The 16,622-nt window shown below is 36.4% G+C and overlaps 2 protein-coding genes and 1 pseudogene across 3 annotated transcripts in view; all 3 read right to left on the bottom strand.

Annotated features, from left to right (window-relative positions):
* Positions 1-7,940, bottom strand: part of LOC107465244 (pentatricopeptide repeat-containing protein At3g09040, mitochondrial) — a 9,754-nt gene extending 1,814 nt beyond the window's left edge. Inside the window, exons 1-3 of one of the 2 annotated variants that reach the window (XM_052254107.1) lie at positions 6,174-7,940; positions 1,127-4,140; positions 7-279 (exon numbers count right to left, since the gene is read on the bottom strand). In XM_052254107.1, the coding sequence (XP_052110067.1) occupies positions 266-279; positions 1,127-4,082 (2,970 nt within the window). In that variant the 5' untranslated portion in view covers positions 4,083-4,140; positions 6,174-7,940 and the 3' untranslated portion in view covers positions 7-265. Of the gene's footprint in view, positions 1-6; positions 280-1,126; positions 4,141-6,173 lie in introns of those variants that run through there. The other variant, XM_052254106.1, reaches the window with a different exon arrangement.
* Positions 7,941-8,803: 863 nt separating this feature from the next.
* On the bottom strand, positions 8,804-10,140 carry LOC127741486 (ABC transporter C family member 2-like; annotated as a pseudogene).
* A 122-nt stretch (positions 10,141-10,262) lies between these two features.
* LOC107465245 (ABC transporter C family member 2) lies at positions 10,263-13,771 on the bottom strand. Its single transcript, XM_052254108.1, has 8 exons — positions 13,623-13,771; positions 13,375-13,516; positions 12,966-13,172; positions 12,261-12,359; positions 11,997-12,148; positions 11,095-11,474; positions 10,597-10,777; positions 10,263-10,388 (listed from the first exon to the last, which is right to left on the bottom strand). The coding sequence occupies exons 6-8, from the start codon at positions 11,298-11,300 to the stop codon at positions 10,344-10,346; spliced, it is 432 nt and encodes a 143-aa protein (XP_052110068.1). The 5' UTR covers positions 11,301-11,474; positions 11,997-12,148; positions 12,261-12,359; positions 12,966-13,172; positions 13,375-13,516; positions 13,623-13,771; the 3' UTR covers positions 10,263-10,343.
* Positions 13,772-16,622: the final 2,851 nt, after the last annotated feature.

Here is a 16,622-nt window from a genome sequence, read left to right on the forward strand (position 1 = left end):
TTCTCGGCCCTCCCATTCTGCATTACCGCAAAGGTTGCAGTAAACCATATCATGAGACCTCCCAGCGTTTCTAATCGAATTGCAAGCCATCGATTTCCACTCATGTTCACCAGAGTGAATCGTATGTTGTTTGTTCATCGACTTTCCATTGATATCATCCATGCGGTCATAAGCTTTGTAAGCACAAATTGTTGATAGGCCATTAAGTACTTCTCCAAATTGTGCATAAACAGGGGATCTACTAATTGAATCTAAGCGCTTTACTTCACGGGCGGTGCTCTATATAAATGAATAAAATGATGCTCACATGAGTTGCTCAAATTCAATTTCACAAACAGAATAATAAATTCTACTACTGAAATTTGTGAAAAACAAGAAAAAAAATCAAACAATTAGTGATAAACTACTAAAAATATTTTCGTGGTTAACAGTCCTAATCTAGAAATTATTTCAACTCGCATAAGTCAGAATTTGGGTGCATTAAACCAATCATCCATATCAAAATTGCGTAAGGTACAAATGCTGGTTTAGTAACAGTCATCCATGGCAAAGCAATAGCAATAATAATAATAATAATAATAATAATAATAATAATAATAATAATTGCAAAAGGTACAAATGGTTTATGATATAAAAGGTAATTAGACCAAACTGCTTCATAGTTATTGATGATGGATACTAAAAACTATATGTCAACTTCAGCTTATCAGCATTACACAAAAGTTGACCATCTTAAGTCAAGAAAAATATAGATAGGAATAAAATTAGAGGAGCTTAATCCATGTAACGTGAGGGTTTACATTTTATTTTTTAAGTTCTAACCAGAAACTTATATTCAAACACATGAATATGCATGACAAATTGACAACAAACAGTTCATAAGTAATGCAAATAACAATATAATGCTTTCCATTTGCCAGAAAGCAGTAAGAATGGAATATATGTACGATTTGTTCTTTGTCAGAATGCAAATCTGAGTTGATTGCTTGATTTCCTATTACTGTGAAAAATTAAATTTAACCAACAAGCAAAATTCTATCATCCTGGAATCTGTTGTCTCTCATGAGTGCTGTCAAATGCTTCAAAGAATGTGAAATTTCAGCATCATTAGGATGTGATATATCACCTGCAACAAATGAGTTTGTCTTTTGTCCTACAACAATCCAGCTACACCCAGGCATCTTTTGGATTTCTTTTTGTATCATAGTTCTCCTCAAAGATCTAGCTTCATTCCAATGTCCTGATGCAGCATACATATTAGAAAGCAATACATATGGGGAAGAATTGTCAGGTTCTAACTTAATAAGGTTCTTAGCTGCTCGCTCTCCCCTTATGTCATCGCCATGAATTCGGCAAGCTCCCAATAAATTGGCCCAAATCATAGCATTCGGTTCAACATTTAGTTTGTCGATGAACTCTTCAGCTTCTTTGAGATTACCCCAACGACCAAGAAGATCCACAATGCAAGCATAGTGATCAGCCCTGGGTTCAATGCCATAACAGTTCACCATGAAATAAAAAATTTGACGGCCCTCGAAAACCCACCCTGCATGGCTGCAAGCAGTGAGCACTCCGAGGAATGTGACATCATCTGGTGTAACACATGCGTGAGCCATCTCATTGAAGACCTTCAGAGCGCTTTCTGCATGACCATTTTTTGCAAATCCAACTATCATTGAGTTCCAAGAAATCACATCCTTTTTAGTACCCATTTCTTCAAAAACTTGCACAGCACTTTTTACATCCCCACATTTAGCATACATAACTATGAGTGCACTGCTGGTTAACTCATCCAAGTCAAAACCAGTATGGAATATTAGAGAATGTATCTCTTTCCCATCTTGCAATGCCGATAAGAGAGCACAAGCTCGAAGAACTGAAACAAATGTTGCTTGGTCAGGGAAGATACTGTTGTCCCGAATTTCTCGGTATGAATTTATGGCCTTGTAACAGCAATCATTTTGAGTATAACCAGAAATTAAAGCAGTCCACATAACAATGCTTTTAAGGTTCAAAAACTCTGAGAAAAGTAAGTTGGCATCTGCAATCCTTTGTGAGTCCATATACATGCCCAACAAAGAGGTACCTAAGAACTCACTACCACATAAAAGACCCCTCTTAACTATAGCACAGTGGATCTGCAACCCAAGATTTACCTGAGAACCCTTACAAGCATCTATCAGGCTTGCAAATGTAATTTCAGATGGCTTGAGCCCCAATGCCAGCATCTCACTAAAAAGATTAATAGCTTCTTTTATATTTTTCAGAGCATATCCTGAAATCAGAGCATTCATGGATACCACACTCCATTCAGGCATTCTAGAATAGATTTTTCGTGCATCTTCAATGGAGCAGCATTTAGAATACATGTCAATAAGAGAACTTCCAACAAAAAGGTTTGTTTCTAATCCCAACTTAACTGCCAGGCAATGGAACTGCAATCCTGCTTCTAATAGCTTAACATTTCCACAAGCGCTAAGTATGCTTGCCAAAGCTACTTCATCAGGTACTATGCCATGTAACCTCATTCTGTTGAACATTTTGAAAGCATCAGTTTCCTCTTCTTCCTGCACGTATCCAACAATAATGGCATTCCAAGAAATGTTATCTCGGGTTTTCATGCGCTCAAATTGTTTCCTAGCTTCCTTCAAATCCCCAGCCTTGGCATACATATCTACCAATGCATTGTTCACAAATAAATTGTTTGCAAAACTTCTCTTGATAACAACTGAATGCACCTGACGACCAATTTCTAAGCTTTCAAAACAAGCACATGAACTCAAAATGCTAGTGAAGGTAAATTCGTCCGGTTCAATGGTACGTCGTGTCATATTAAGGAATAGCTCCACTACATGATTGAAATAACCATTCTGTGCATAAACTCCCAGCATGGCATTCCAAGTGACCATATTTTTCTCAGACATGACATCAAATACTTGCTTTGCAGCATCTAACATTTCGCACTTCCCATACATACTGATCAAAGAACTTCCCACATATATACTAGAACCCAAACCTTGTTTGATAGCCTCTCCATGGACTAGTAACCCATAATCCAACGCAGCTAAGCTGGCAATCGCACTAAGAACACTTGCCAGCGTGGACCTTGAGGACTTTATACCACACTTCCTCATTTCGAGAAAGAACTCAATGGCCTCCTTATGATGGCCCCTCTTAGCATGACCAGAGATCATCGCATTCCATGCCACAACATTGCTAGTGTGCATGTCTCGGAACAATTTACAGGCATCATCCAGCTTACCCAAATTCACAAGAGCATTGAGAACAGTCACAAAAACCACCTGGTCACGAGAGCAGCCAGCTATCTGCATTTTGTCAAACACCTGGAGGGCGTCCTGCGGCAGCCTGGCTCGAACATAACCAGAAATCAAAGCCGTCCAAGAAACAGTGTCCAAGTGGACTGCGGCGTCAAATATGGCGCTAGCATGGCGGAGAAAGCCGCATTTGGCATAGAGATCGATAAGAGCACCCTGGCAGAACGGATTGGACTCAAAACCTACCTTGATCACGCATGAGTGAAGCAGCGTGCCGAATTCAACATTCCTGAGCTTTGAACAAACAGAGAGAGCTATAGCGAGCGTGAATTGGTCAGGCAACTGGCCAAAACGCATCATAGAAACGAAACAACGGAGTGCATTTTGGAATAACCCCTGCCTTGAGTACATGGAAATGATAGAATTATAAGCGGATAAATGTCTTTGACGGGGATGGAGCTGGTGGAAGAGCCTCTGAGCGAAAGGGACATTGCCAGCAGTGGCGTAGAGATCGATGGTGGCACTTGCGAGGAAGCCATCAGAGGAAATGTCGTGTTTGATGGCGTGTGCATGAACAACTTTGGCCATTTCCCCGTCGCCGTGGTTGGGAATATTGTCGAACACATGGTAGTCGTGATGGTGATGGGGATTAGTTTTAGTTTGTTGTAAGCGGAAGCAAATGCGGAGAAGGTCGTCGTAGACTTGTGAGATGGAAGGAGGAGAAGGGGAAGGGCAGTGCTGAATGGTGAGTGAATAAGGTCTTAAGAATAAGAAACCTTGGACTTGAGGTGCAATTGCAAGACGCATTGACAAACAAACAAAACCACCTTGTTAATGCTTCTATTGCATAGATGCGTATTGCGTGCTGTGAAAATGAAAGAAAGGAGTTGGGTAAGGGTCCTATTTAAAGAAAACAGTTAGCGGCTAATCACATTTTAGTCCATATAAAATGTTGTATCACTAATTCACTATATGTTAATCTTATTATTTTAAAAGACTTAAATCATAACGCAAAAGACAAATTTTATAATCTTCCATAAGGACTAAAGTAATAACATTAAAAGATAAACTATGTAACTATTTCAAATTAATAGGTTAGGTAATGACAACAATTTTAAGGACGGTGACACTTACGTTTCAGTAGAATCTTTTTAAGGAGTATCAAAAAAGGATGGTACTAAAATAATTACGATAGAAGTAAAGTTAATCCCCTATTTTATAGGCGCCAATGCAATTAGAACAATAATTTAGGCTTTAAAAAACATATTGGAAATGTGCATCTAATAGCTTCAAAGTTCCACCAGACAACTTAAGCTTTAATTACAAAAAATAACTTCAAACCTAAAGGTCAAAGAACTGAAAGAAGGAAGCTACTTCAAATGCAATTAGACCAAAAACTATAAAAAGCTTATAAAATTGATTCATATTCAGTCTTTCCAAGTTCCACTTAAAATAAAAACACAAAAATACTCAAAAAAAAGGGGGGGCATAGTGATTATTCCTATTTCCAAATGCAATTATTAGATAATGTAACCCTATTACAAGTACTCTATAAAATTTTCAATTGAGTCATTACCATGCTTAGGTAATAATAATAGTTTTGTCCATAGTTATCAGAACCGAACCGGCAATCAACCCGGTCATATGACTGGGTCACCGAATCACTGGTTCAACCGGTGGGTTACTGATTCACCCAGTTGACCCGGTCATAATTAAAAAATATAAAATTATATAAATACAATTAAAATTATGTATTAAAATTTAAAATGTAAGTCTTTACAAACATAATAATAATAATCAAATATTAATTTTGTTCATATTTATGTCTGAATCTCTATAGACAAATAAAAGAAGAAATGCTATTCCAACAGAAGTTTTGTTCATATTTATGCCTAAATCTCTTTAGAAATACTACATAACCTATATACTCCTTCAGTTGTGGACTTGTGGCCACCTAGAGAGATAAAAACAGCTAATAATGTTATATATACTGAAAAGAAAAAAAAATTAATACTCCATCTTGAAAATGGCCTAACTAAAAATAAAGAGTACAAAAACACCTCGTTCAAAGATAAGACTTCAGAGACCATTTAAGATATAGAGACCATTTAAGATATAATGATGTATACTACAAACTACAAACTACAAAGTGAAATTACACCAACAGACATGTTCAAAATGATCCAGCATTTATATTAATTTATTACCAATAAATCTATAAGGAACCTAAAGAAAGATAACAAATTTGTAGAAGATCCTTACTAAACTGAATGTCCGAGAATTAACAAGTAAATGATCCCAAAACTACACCCAAGATGAACTATCAACCCCTAATGCAGCATAAAATCACAATCCAGTTCAAAACAGATCCAATTACAAGAAATACACACTTCAAACAGGTAAGCAACAATTCTACACCAAAAATCCAAAGGCATAGTTTGAACTTAATAGGATCGGATCAGATCTAATGATCTCAAATCAAACTACAGACAAAACAAATACAAAGTTTTGACTCGAAACCAGAATTTATAATCGGGAAAATACTATTAAAGAAAATATATGGAAGCAACAAACAGCATTTAATTTGATTTCCATTTTAGCATTCAGCAACAAACATTACAAAACAGCAACAAGTAATCCCTAATCACACTAAACCTGAAATCAATAAAGCTAACGTAGCATAATCCCTAATTACAAAATAGCAACAAGTAATCTCTAATCCCTAATCCCTAATCCATTTTTAGCAGCAGCAAGAAAATTTCAAAAAAAATTTTAGGAATTAAAAAAAGAACAGCAGCACAAAATCAATTATTTGATTTTCATTAATCCATTCACAAATCAGCAAACAGAGCATAAAAGGAAGAGAAGAACCGAAGAAGTGAAAGCAATGGCACTAACCTTCGACGGAGACACGGACGGCAACCGGTGAAACGACGGCGAGCTGCTCCAAGCCTCGAACAGAGAAGCCAGGGAGGACGGGGACAGCGGGAAGAAGGACGCCGAGCTACAAGAGAGGGCCTGGGCTACAAGAGAGGACGCGGAGGCGCTGACAGCATGGATGGCGGCGGCACTACGGCAGAACCGTTGCAGGGAGAACCTAGGGTTTGGTTGGGTGATTTTGAACTTTGCTGGGTTGGTTGGTTGTGAATGAGCTGATCAAGGTTCTGAGAACCGAACCGGTTATCGAACCGCTTTAGCTACTGGTTCACTGGTTCATAGGTTCAACCGGTTCGAGCGTGATTGAACCGAAAAACCGTTTTATAATAAAATAATAAATAAACACATTAAAATATAATTATAGTCTAATTAAACTTTAAAATATCATTCAAATTAAAAGCACTACATAAACTCGAATGTTATAATCTCATTCAAATACAAATTCAAAAGTCAAAAAACAAAACAACCAATCAAACATAACATGGCAAATCAAAATGATCCAAGTTTGTCATCAATCATCAAAATCCTCCATAACTTGCTGCAGATAAATCCAATCATAAACACCATTACCAAATGAAAAGCATAACATAACAGAACCAAAAATCAACAAACAAATCCATTAAAAACAGGTTTCCACTTTGGAGGTCGCAGGTTTCCACTTTGTACCCTAAACATCAATTATCTCACATCAACCAAAATTAATTTGAGGGAAAACGTCACAGTTCAATGTTATGACTTATGAGTTTACCAAGAACTAACATAAATTTAAAATCGGCAACAACAGCAGAACAAATTATTTATCAGTTATGAGTTATCACAAATTTCAGATTCAAAACACAAATCACTAATCAAGTAATCAGAGACATTCAAAATCACAAATCACTCATTCAGACTTCAGAGAGACAGAGACATTCAAATTCAATAATCCAAGTACTCCACAGAAATCCAAAAATGGTTTTTTCCAATTACAATCTACAATATCACAACCCACTCCAACCCAATAATCTCAAGTTCACAAAAAACAACATCCAAAATTATTCAAAATTATTCACAATTATTCAACAAACAACAAAATTCAGTTCAGTAAAAGAAAGATCAGTTCAGTAAACAACAATTATTAAACAAAGTTCACAGTTCAGTTCACACTTCACAGAGCTTCACAACCTTCACACTTCACAGTTCAGTATCACTATATCAGATTATCAGTATATCAGACTTCAGTGACTTCAGTTCACAGAGCCTCATAGATTCAAACAATTATTAAATCATACTCATTAGGGAGACAGAGACATGCAACAGTTATTCAATCAAACAATCATTGTAACGAGGGACAGAGACAAGGAGCAGAGTGACCAAGACGCCTTCAGTTCACAGTTCAAAAAATTACCTGGAAGCTCGAAGACGCCTTCAACAGAGCATGCAAGAGGGAGCACCTTTGAGCCGAGTGACCAACAGAGCTAGGGTGGCTGCGCGACGGAGGCTTCGACGTTTCCCAGGGAGGCTGCGCGATGGAAGGGGAGGAACGACGGCTGCTGCGCGATTAAGTGGCTGTTCGAACGATCGACGGCGGTGGCTCGACGCGGTGGCTCGACGGAGGTATGGACGACCGGACGACGAGCTCGATGAGAACCCGTGAGAGAGTCAGAGAGGCGTTCCCAGTTCTCACTTCACTTCTGAAGCTCGATGAGAAGGAGGGGGATTCACTCACTCATTCAGGATCCAATTAGGGATTTGGTTACAGATTTAGGGTTCTAGAGGCTGAAACGGCAACGTTTTGCTGCCCAGCCAAGAAACCGACCGAATCACGGTTCGATTCGACCGACCAGTCAGTTTAATTCCGATTTTCAGATTTTACGATTTTACTGTTTAGTTGAAGTGTTTTTTTGTCCGGTTCATGATTCAACCGGTTTTGCTGTTTACGGTTTTGTATTTTATTTGGGCTGATTGTTGTTTATGTTCGAATAATTAACGTTTCAATCTTGGATAAATTTAAAAAATAATCCATTCTTCAAAGACTAATTTATCTATAAACTCATTCTTTTATTTTATTTTATTTTGTATTATTAGGAAATAATAAGGTAAGTTACACAACACTAGCGTTTAACAAATTTTAACATGATATGGTTCTTCTAAAAATGGAAATATAAAGGTAATTTTCACATACTGGGTCTAAAAGCAAGAGACTCTTTTTCGTCTTTCATTCCATGCAAGACATTTGAGTATAATTGCTTGATTGGCGAGGATTTGTGATTTTGAAAGATGCTTGGAATAGTTGAATATAACAGTACTAGTGGAAGTTTTTGGCATAACATGATCAAAAAAGGAAATTTTTCTCAAATAAAAAAATTAGTAGAATAAATAAAAAAAACATTTAATCAGTACTGAATTTATAATTTTCATTGTATCTAAATCTTATTATCTTGATTTAAGAATAATTAACATTTTATTTTCTCACTTCGTTTTAGAGAATTTTTTCCAAAATCCAAACACAAGTATTCAAGACCTAAAAGATTTTTTTTTTTCTCCCTAATATATTTTGGGCAATAAAAATTACATTACAAATGATAAGGGAAATTGGGTTAATTGCTGGATTAAGATCAAAATGAAACTTATTGCATTTTCGAACTCATGTCTCATGGCTGAGTGATGGAGCTACATTGCCAAAAATAGAGTTAGCACAACCTTGGGTATGTGAGTCAGTTGGTGGGACTGTGGCACATGTTATATTCCCTGCAATTCACAATAATTGTTTGTCCAAATGAACAATTATTTTGAAGCAGAGGTAATATATAACAGTGCAGCTTTGGCTACATATCAACTTGATCAAAGTTAATTGATCTATCATCAAAACCAAAGTCTGATTGATGAAGCCTGCTCCTGGCCAGTCTGCTCATCATTGCAAGACCTACAAAAACGAAAAAGACATGCAATTACATCATCTACACAGTGAGAAGCTTACACTTCATCTCCAACCACATTGAAAATCCTGAGATTCTTTAATCTTAGAAATTTAAGCTCATTTAGCTCTGATACCATATCTTCCAGGGTTTCCTCTAACTTAGAAATATTTGAGACAACATATATAGGAGAAAAAAAGGAAAGAAAAAGGAGAGGGAGGATAATGCATTCATGGACAAAAAATGAAGTGGTCTCAGAATTTAACCTTTCAAAAATTTCATTGCAAGGGAAGGCTATGTAAAAGATGGCACAAAGTTATACATACCTTCAATCATCTTGTAGAGTGATGACCACCAACTGTCTGAGGATATTTGGTATCGGTCTAAAGATTCCTCGATTTCTCTATCAATCTATCATGCTTCCTTTCCAGAACCCCCTGCAAAGTTATCACAGCATCCCTTGTTTTCTTGAGTATGCTATTCTCTTCTTCCACTTCCAATCTTTTCAGGTCATTCTGTGATGAGGTGAGACTGACGGCAAGGGCAAATTGAGCTGCAGCAGCCCAGTGAGACGAAGCAAGCCATTTTTTCTGGCCATCATTATGCTTACTCTCTTCCCTATCTGACTTATTCCCGAATGCTAAGCTGCGTAGATATTGGGCATTTGCGGCTCCTGTACTTTGCACCATCTTAGAGAACGAACTGCCTTCATTTGATAGCAGTTCTTCAGGGGTATCATACTCAAGAACCTTTAAACATAAGAAGCTAGCATCAGTATTATTTTATGTTGTATAATTAGCATTAATATTACTTAAATTAGTGCCAAAGGATAACCATATTATAAGATTTAACCAGCAGTACCATTTAAATACAGTGCTTACCTTACCACCATCAAGCAAAAGAATCCGATCACAGTCTATGATGGTGTTAAGACGATGAGCAATGATGATCATGGTGCACGATTTAAATTCCTCTCAAATTGTTTTCTGTATGAGGGCATCTGTTCTAACATCTACTGCTGCAGTGGCTTCGTCAAGTACTAATATCTTTGATCTCTGCCCAGAAACATATTGACAAATGGGGCACATTACGATCAATGTCACCTAAATCCTTTGCAAACCTGTTGATTACTCTTCCAAGTGGATTTGTATGAAAAAAAAAACCATAGGAGCTCGTAATATGGAGTGAAGCATGGCTTCATGCAACCTTCTGGCTGCATATAGACCTGATATGATCAACCAATGATCAACCAATAAGAATTTGTTAAAGTCACCATAACCTGAAAGGGAAAATAATGAGAAAAATACCAAATTATCATATTCCACAGATGTAATTCAGTAGGAATGCAGGCATTTAGAGTAATATGGATTCTCATGGGACAAAAAGCAGACACTGCACTGGTACAGATGTGACAGAAAATGAATGAGAACTTATGCAAAAGGAATAATTACACCATATTCTTCAGTCATGTTACAAGAGAGCTATACCTGAGCAAATGATAGAGCTGCATATATCAGATTATAAAATCCAGGATCATAGCCCACTGAAGCACTCTGATCAGTCCAATGGCTCAACCATGTGCTACTTGAAATTCGTAACACCTCTGTTAAGAAATAGCATCCAAAGAGTATTACAACCACCCAAAGAACTCCTAATGCAGTCTTGTATCTGAAAGGACAACAATAAGATTCAACATAGTATAATAAAAAGGAGGAGCAAATGGGGAAAAAAGACCAAGAAAACAGGATCACTACATAAAATTTGCAAAATAATACACTTTTCAATAGATTTCCATCAGGATTATGCATAAGCAGAGCATGGCAGTGGGGAGAAAGAAGCATATTCACAATGTAAATGTTTGTGCATGTGCATAAGCACATCTAATAATTTGACGGGGTATCAAAAGGAGACACCCAGTTGTTTGTAAATGATTACAAACCACTAAATTGCAATCAATACAAAACTATTTGCATGAATCATGTTACCTTGCTAAAACTTTCATACTGACAACACCTGTTTCCTGTTCTTCCAGTTTAATAAGGACAGATTTTCCTTCTTTTGCCTTACTACCACTCTCTGCAGTATCATCAAGTTCTCCATTGGCCAGCTGTTTTGAAGAGGACTTCGGATCAGCAGTTTCAGTATCTACCTTTTCTTCTTCATACTCCTCCATCTTTCCAGCATTTTCCATAAGCTTTTGGAACAATGGCCCCTGGTTAGAGAGCTCCTCAAATGTTCCCTCCTCTTTCACAGTACCTTCATGGATCAAAATGATTCCATCCACCTGTGAAAGGAAATGCAGTTGATTTGTAACAAGAACTCGGGTCTTCCCTCTCAATTCTCCCTTGATGCATTTATCAAAAACCTGAAGTGACATGCAGTGGAAAATACTACACAACGTTAAGATAATAAATGGAACCCAGTTTACAGTCAGCAATAAACGGGGGATCAATTGCATACAGTACCCAACAACTATCAGAACATGGTCAGCAACTATTTCGCTATTAGAAAGTATGATCAAAGGTACTAAGATTAGGCATTGCAAGCCTTTTGCGACTTGGATAGTTTAGGTGTGCCTCTTCCATGAGGCAATGTTTTTTTCTACCTTAGCAGCATTGTTGTCTTTTTCTCTCTCCGTTTTCTTTATTGTTGGAGGCACATGCCTAGCATACCTTTAGTTACAATTGGAGGAATTTTAAGAAGGATTTAGAGAATCAGTGGACTAAGTTAAAAGGCAATACTGAAGCATGTCAATCACATGCATCATTCATAATGTGTTACTTTGCAAAGTACAAACATGTATATGTTAATATGTACCACATCTTGTGTATAGAAAACATCCCTGTTAATAACAGCGGGTATGTAAAGTAGAATCACTCAGCATAACCTGTTTAGCGACATGCGCATCTAGAGCACTAAGGGTATCATCAAAAATGTACACTCGGATTTGGAGTAAACAGCTCTAGCCATGGATACTCTTTGCTTTTGACCACCACTGATGTTCACACCTCTTTCTCCAATTTTGGTAAGATCACCACCCTAGTCATTGATAGGAATGTTAGAGAAAGGACAAGCAAATGCCACCAACTTTTAACAAAGAATTTGACACATTATATTCCACTTAAATGCAATAAGTAGTGCATATACTCACAGGCAGTAACTCAAGGTCATGTCGTAGTTCAGTCACATCTATTGCCCTTTCATATCTTATTGGGTCAAAGGCAGAACCAAATAAAACATTATCCCGCACCTGCAGAAATAACTTTTATAAGCCACATATCATATCATAATGGCATGCTAACAGCCTTGAACCTTGTTACCCTTACCAAAACCATAAAATCAATTCATAACTAGTAAGAAAATTTTCGCGACTTTAAATTTTTTCAGACTTCATTAATTTTATATTTTTTGAATTGGAACACAAATTATTCCACGTGCATCAGAAAAGTGAGAGCCCTGTCCAAATCATCTTGCTGTCGCTGGATTTTAAGATTACACGAAATTATCATAAAGATAGCAAGATCTCTTGGATAAGCTCTCCAATGTCTCCTCCCAACAACTTACACAAAAGATAGCTTGAAATAAACTTGAAAAATATATTATCTGTCCATAATTCTTTTTTAACCTAATTCATATGCAAACCATAATTCCAAATTAAAAGGTTATAGTAGCAGCAATGAGAAAAGTTATACTGCTTGTGGAAGTGGTCATTTGTAATGCATCTGAAGAAACAGTTGTATGAGTCAATTATCAGCTGAGCATACCAATAGCAATAGATATATATGTTCTGTTAAAAAAATTAAGAATTATTAAGCATGTTCATCACTATACGTGATTATGAATACTATTAACTTACAGTTGCATTAAAAATCCAAGAGACTTGGGGTACATAGCAACTGTCCCTCTCATAACAACAGTTGAACCTACAACTGCAGGAAGTTCTCCAAGCATTGCAGATACTAGTGATGTTTTCCCTTCTCCTGTACTTCCAAGTTCCAACAACTGCAACTAGGCTACTAACAGGTATATCCAAGTTTATGTTTGCCAATGTAGGCCTTTCTGCCTGAATAAAGAAAACAAAAGATTTAGAGCTACCGGGAAGATATATAATACGAGTACAATAATATCATACAATTCATTTCAATTCTGGCCATAGAAGATAAAAATTGCAACAGCAAAAACGTAATGATGAACAGATGTCCTTTGTGCAAGTCAACTATGCAGAATGATGAAATATGCAAGCATAAAATGACAAGACCATGGACCTTGGAATCCCAGGAGAAGTTTCCGTTTTTGATTGAGATGGCTGGTAATCCTGGCTCAAGCGGTGGATTTGGTAAAAAGTATTCTCTCTTCTGCTAAGAGCAAATCCTCCAAACGCTTCAATGATACATTTGCATTAACCGCCTTAAAACAAAAGAAAATTCAGTCTTCAATCAGCAACAATAATACTATACAAGTTTCCACCCGCTTTGGCCATTATAAACTAGAGAAACTAACAATGGAGAATAACCTGAGTTATAATATTAGGAAGCATGAAAAGAGGAAACTGAAGCACAGCAAACAGAGAAAGTGATGTAAAAGCTCTTGCGGGTGTCAAATTCCCTCCAAGTAAGGTGAACATTCCAAATGAAATCACAGTTACAAAAACTGGAACATTATTCAGTATGAATCCATTTAACTGCCAAAAAAGAAAAATTACAACAAAAACAGCTGGAGTCAGTAAGAACATGAGAAAAAGTTGTAACATTGGATTTACGTTTTCCATGCTCAACACTTGAATTTCAAGAAAAACTCAAACAGTGCAAAGCTAGCAAATATCAGAAATAAAGCATTTTCTTTTGTTCATGATGATTGGACATAATATGATTTAAATAAAATTGTGACCACATTCATGAAGCAGCTATCTAGTTTCTGACAGGTATTTAGAAAGGTCAGTCTACAAAAGTGCATCATGAGGTCAGTTGAATTCTACTATGTTTATGACAGCCATTACCAGTGAACTTAAGTGTCTACTAGTAGTAGTATTGTACTTGATCTAAATTAGAAAGTATAACATTGATAGATTTGGCTAGAGTTAAATCTATCCTTTTACTTTCAATATCTTAATACAGTGCAGGCCACCATTCGTTCTATTATACTATCTTAATGGATGCACATGAATGCAATACAGACATGAATTTCGTAGGGGGAGCCAAGATAAATAAGCTGAAGTCCAAAAAATGATTGGAGCATGAATATTAAATATTGGCTTTGTGTCATACCGCTCCAAGTAATGATGCTTTTCGAAACCATGATAATTCATCCTCTCGGACATTCTGAACTTTAGACTGGAAACTACTCTCCCATGCATAACATCTAAGCCATGTCAGAAAAGACAACAACAGAATGGTTAGAACTTGATATTTAACTAAATTTAGAAAAAAAATTATTAAAAAATAAAGTTATATCCATTACCACCTCAGTGCATTAATGCAAAGAGACTAGAGAATAAAAGATATGCAGAGAGGAAGTGCATTTTAACTAACAGATTCAAAGCAGTGTAGGGGTAAAACAAACTAGAGAAATCAGGTGAACTCCTGTACCTGTAATGGAAACATAAGGACTAGCATCAAAGCGCCCAAAAGGGAAGCAACTCCTAGTTGTTGATAAAGAAGAACCATGGCAATGGTAATGCGGAACGGAGCTGACCACAGAGTATGAAGTGACTGGCATATTTGCTGTTTGGGTAAAAAAAAAATCTAGACGTTAATTGCAAAACAGTAGTATTAAAACATCAAACATATTCAGAGAATGTTTGTGGCACAAGAATATAGAAAATGCATAAACCCTGGAATTAAGCTACAGTAGTACAGTGACTAAATAATCTTGAGTCTGTCCCTTGCCACCCAATTTAAAATAGCATTTAACCTTAAATAATTGGATTTTAGGTACAAACGAAGAAACTTTTATTCAAGAGGGCATGTTACTGTTATCAAATCCAGTATTGGTCCCATATTAATAACTTTCAAGTAGTTCTTTGACACCTTTAAGCAGCAACTACATGAACAGCAAGCAAACAATAGAAGAAAACCATGCCTGAAGTGCTTCGGCATCAGTAGTCATCACATTGGTTATTTTTCCAGATGCAAATTGCTTTCGAGCTTCATGGGTAAGCCTTAATGATTTGCGAAATACAGTAGCTACCTATAACGAAGAAAATAAAAGGGAAAAATTGAATAACAAACTCAGTATTTTGAGTGTGATTGAGTGACCAATGAATTCTACTTGTTTGAGCATGTAAGACATTCTGTTCCAAGCCTATTGGGATTTCACTTATAAAATCATCGTTGGCAACTAACTTTATGAGTTAAGCTTTTAGCTCAAGCAATTCTTTGACAACCTACTAGGTGGGAATTAAAGATGTAAGACACAAAGAAACGAAACAATAATAAAATTACCAGTGTTGATCTTAGCCGGAATCCAACACGCATGACATTCTGAAAATATTGAGCTTCACATAACACCCCAAAGACCTATCAAACAGAAATTCAGATAGGAAAGAATCCTAATTAGTAAAATCTACATATGTTTTAAATTATTTGCCCCAGTTTATTCAAAAACGGATGGCATCTTCAATGTTTATCAACAATCCAACTATGCAGAGCAATTAGAAAAGGGGTACAAGAAATACATTCAAATTTAAATCGTTGAATATGAAGCAACCTGCGGTATCATTAATCAGAGAAAATTAAGAATACAACATTATCATCTACAATTTAATCAGATTTTGTATCATACCACTCCAACAAATATTGAGAAGGCAAAAACGTATCCAATCCAGGCTGGATCACCATTTTGCATAGACTGCAGGCAATTAATAGGACACATCAAGTGATAGAGAATTGTTAGAACAAAATAATAATGAAGAATTTGTTAGAGCACTATAACTTGTACTAGAGGTGGTTAACCAGTGATTTCAGTAAAACAGTAACTGACCTCTAGCAGCTGATTCAATATTAGTGGGCCCAAAAACTGGGAGAGATCATTTCCAATCTACATATTGTAAACAGATTAACAAAGATATTAAAATTGACAATGCATTTTGACGTACAGCAAAGTTTAACACATGTAAATATTGAAAGCGACCAAATGAAATGATTATATCCACAGAAGAAATAGAACATTACCTTCCAAAATCCTCCCCACCAAAACCTGTAAAGCACAAGAAAACCGAAGCACAAAGATATATGAACGCATAAACACAAATGAGATACATGAACAAAAATAAACAAAATCGGGGAAAAAAAAAAGAAGCAAAGAACATTCAGTTATATATTGTACAATAAGTGGTTTCATCATCACGAACTAATTTTACTACACAGAAGAAGATAGAGGAGTCTAAGTTTGTCGGCCAAGATTAACTTATCAGTGCCAAGCACCATTTTACTTCAATATCTGCCCTCTCATTATGAGCCATTATTGATGGTCTCAACTCTCAACTTATGCAAGTGATCATAAAGTAACACCAAAA

The sequence above is a fragment of the Arachis duranensis genome, chromosome 9 (assembly GCF_000817695.3).
Source record: "Arachis duranensis cultivar V14167 chromosome 9, aradu.V14167.gnm2.J7QH, whole genome shotgun sequence".
In the NCBI taxonomy this organism is placed as follows: Eukaryota; Viridiplantae; Streptophyta; class Magnoliopsida; order Fabales; family Fabaceae; genus Arachis; species Arachis duranensis.

Bases quoted from the DNA above. Each gene is read 5' to 3' on its own strand.
- LOC107465245 (XM_052254108.1), bottom strand. From the start codon at position 11,300: ATGGAAAATGCTGGAAAGATGGAGGAGTATGAAGAAGAAAAGGTAGAT. The intron at 10,778-11,094 runs GTAACATGATTC...TTGTCCTTTCAG, and splicing joins AGTATGAAAGTTTTAGCAAG to ATACAAGACTGCATTAGGAG. The intron at 10,389-10,596 runs GTATAGCTCTCT...TTTCCCTTTCAG, and splicing joins CAGCTCTATCATTTGCTCAG to GTTATGGTGACTTTAACAAA.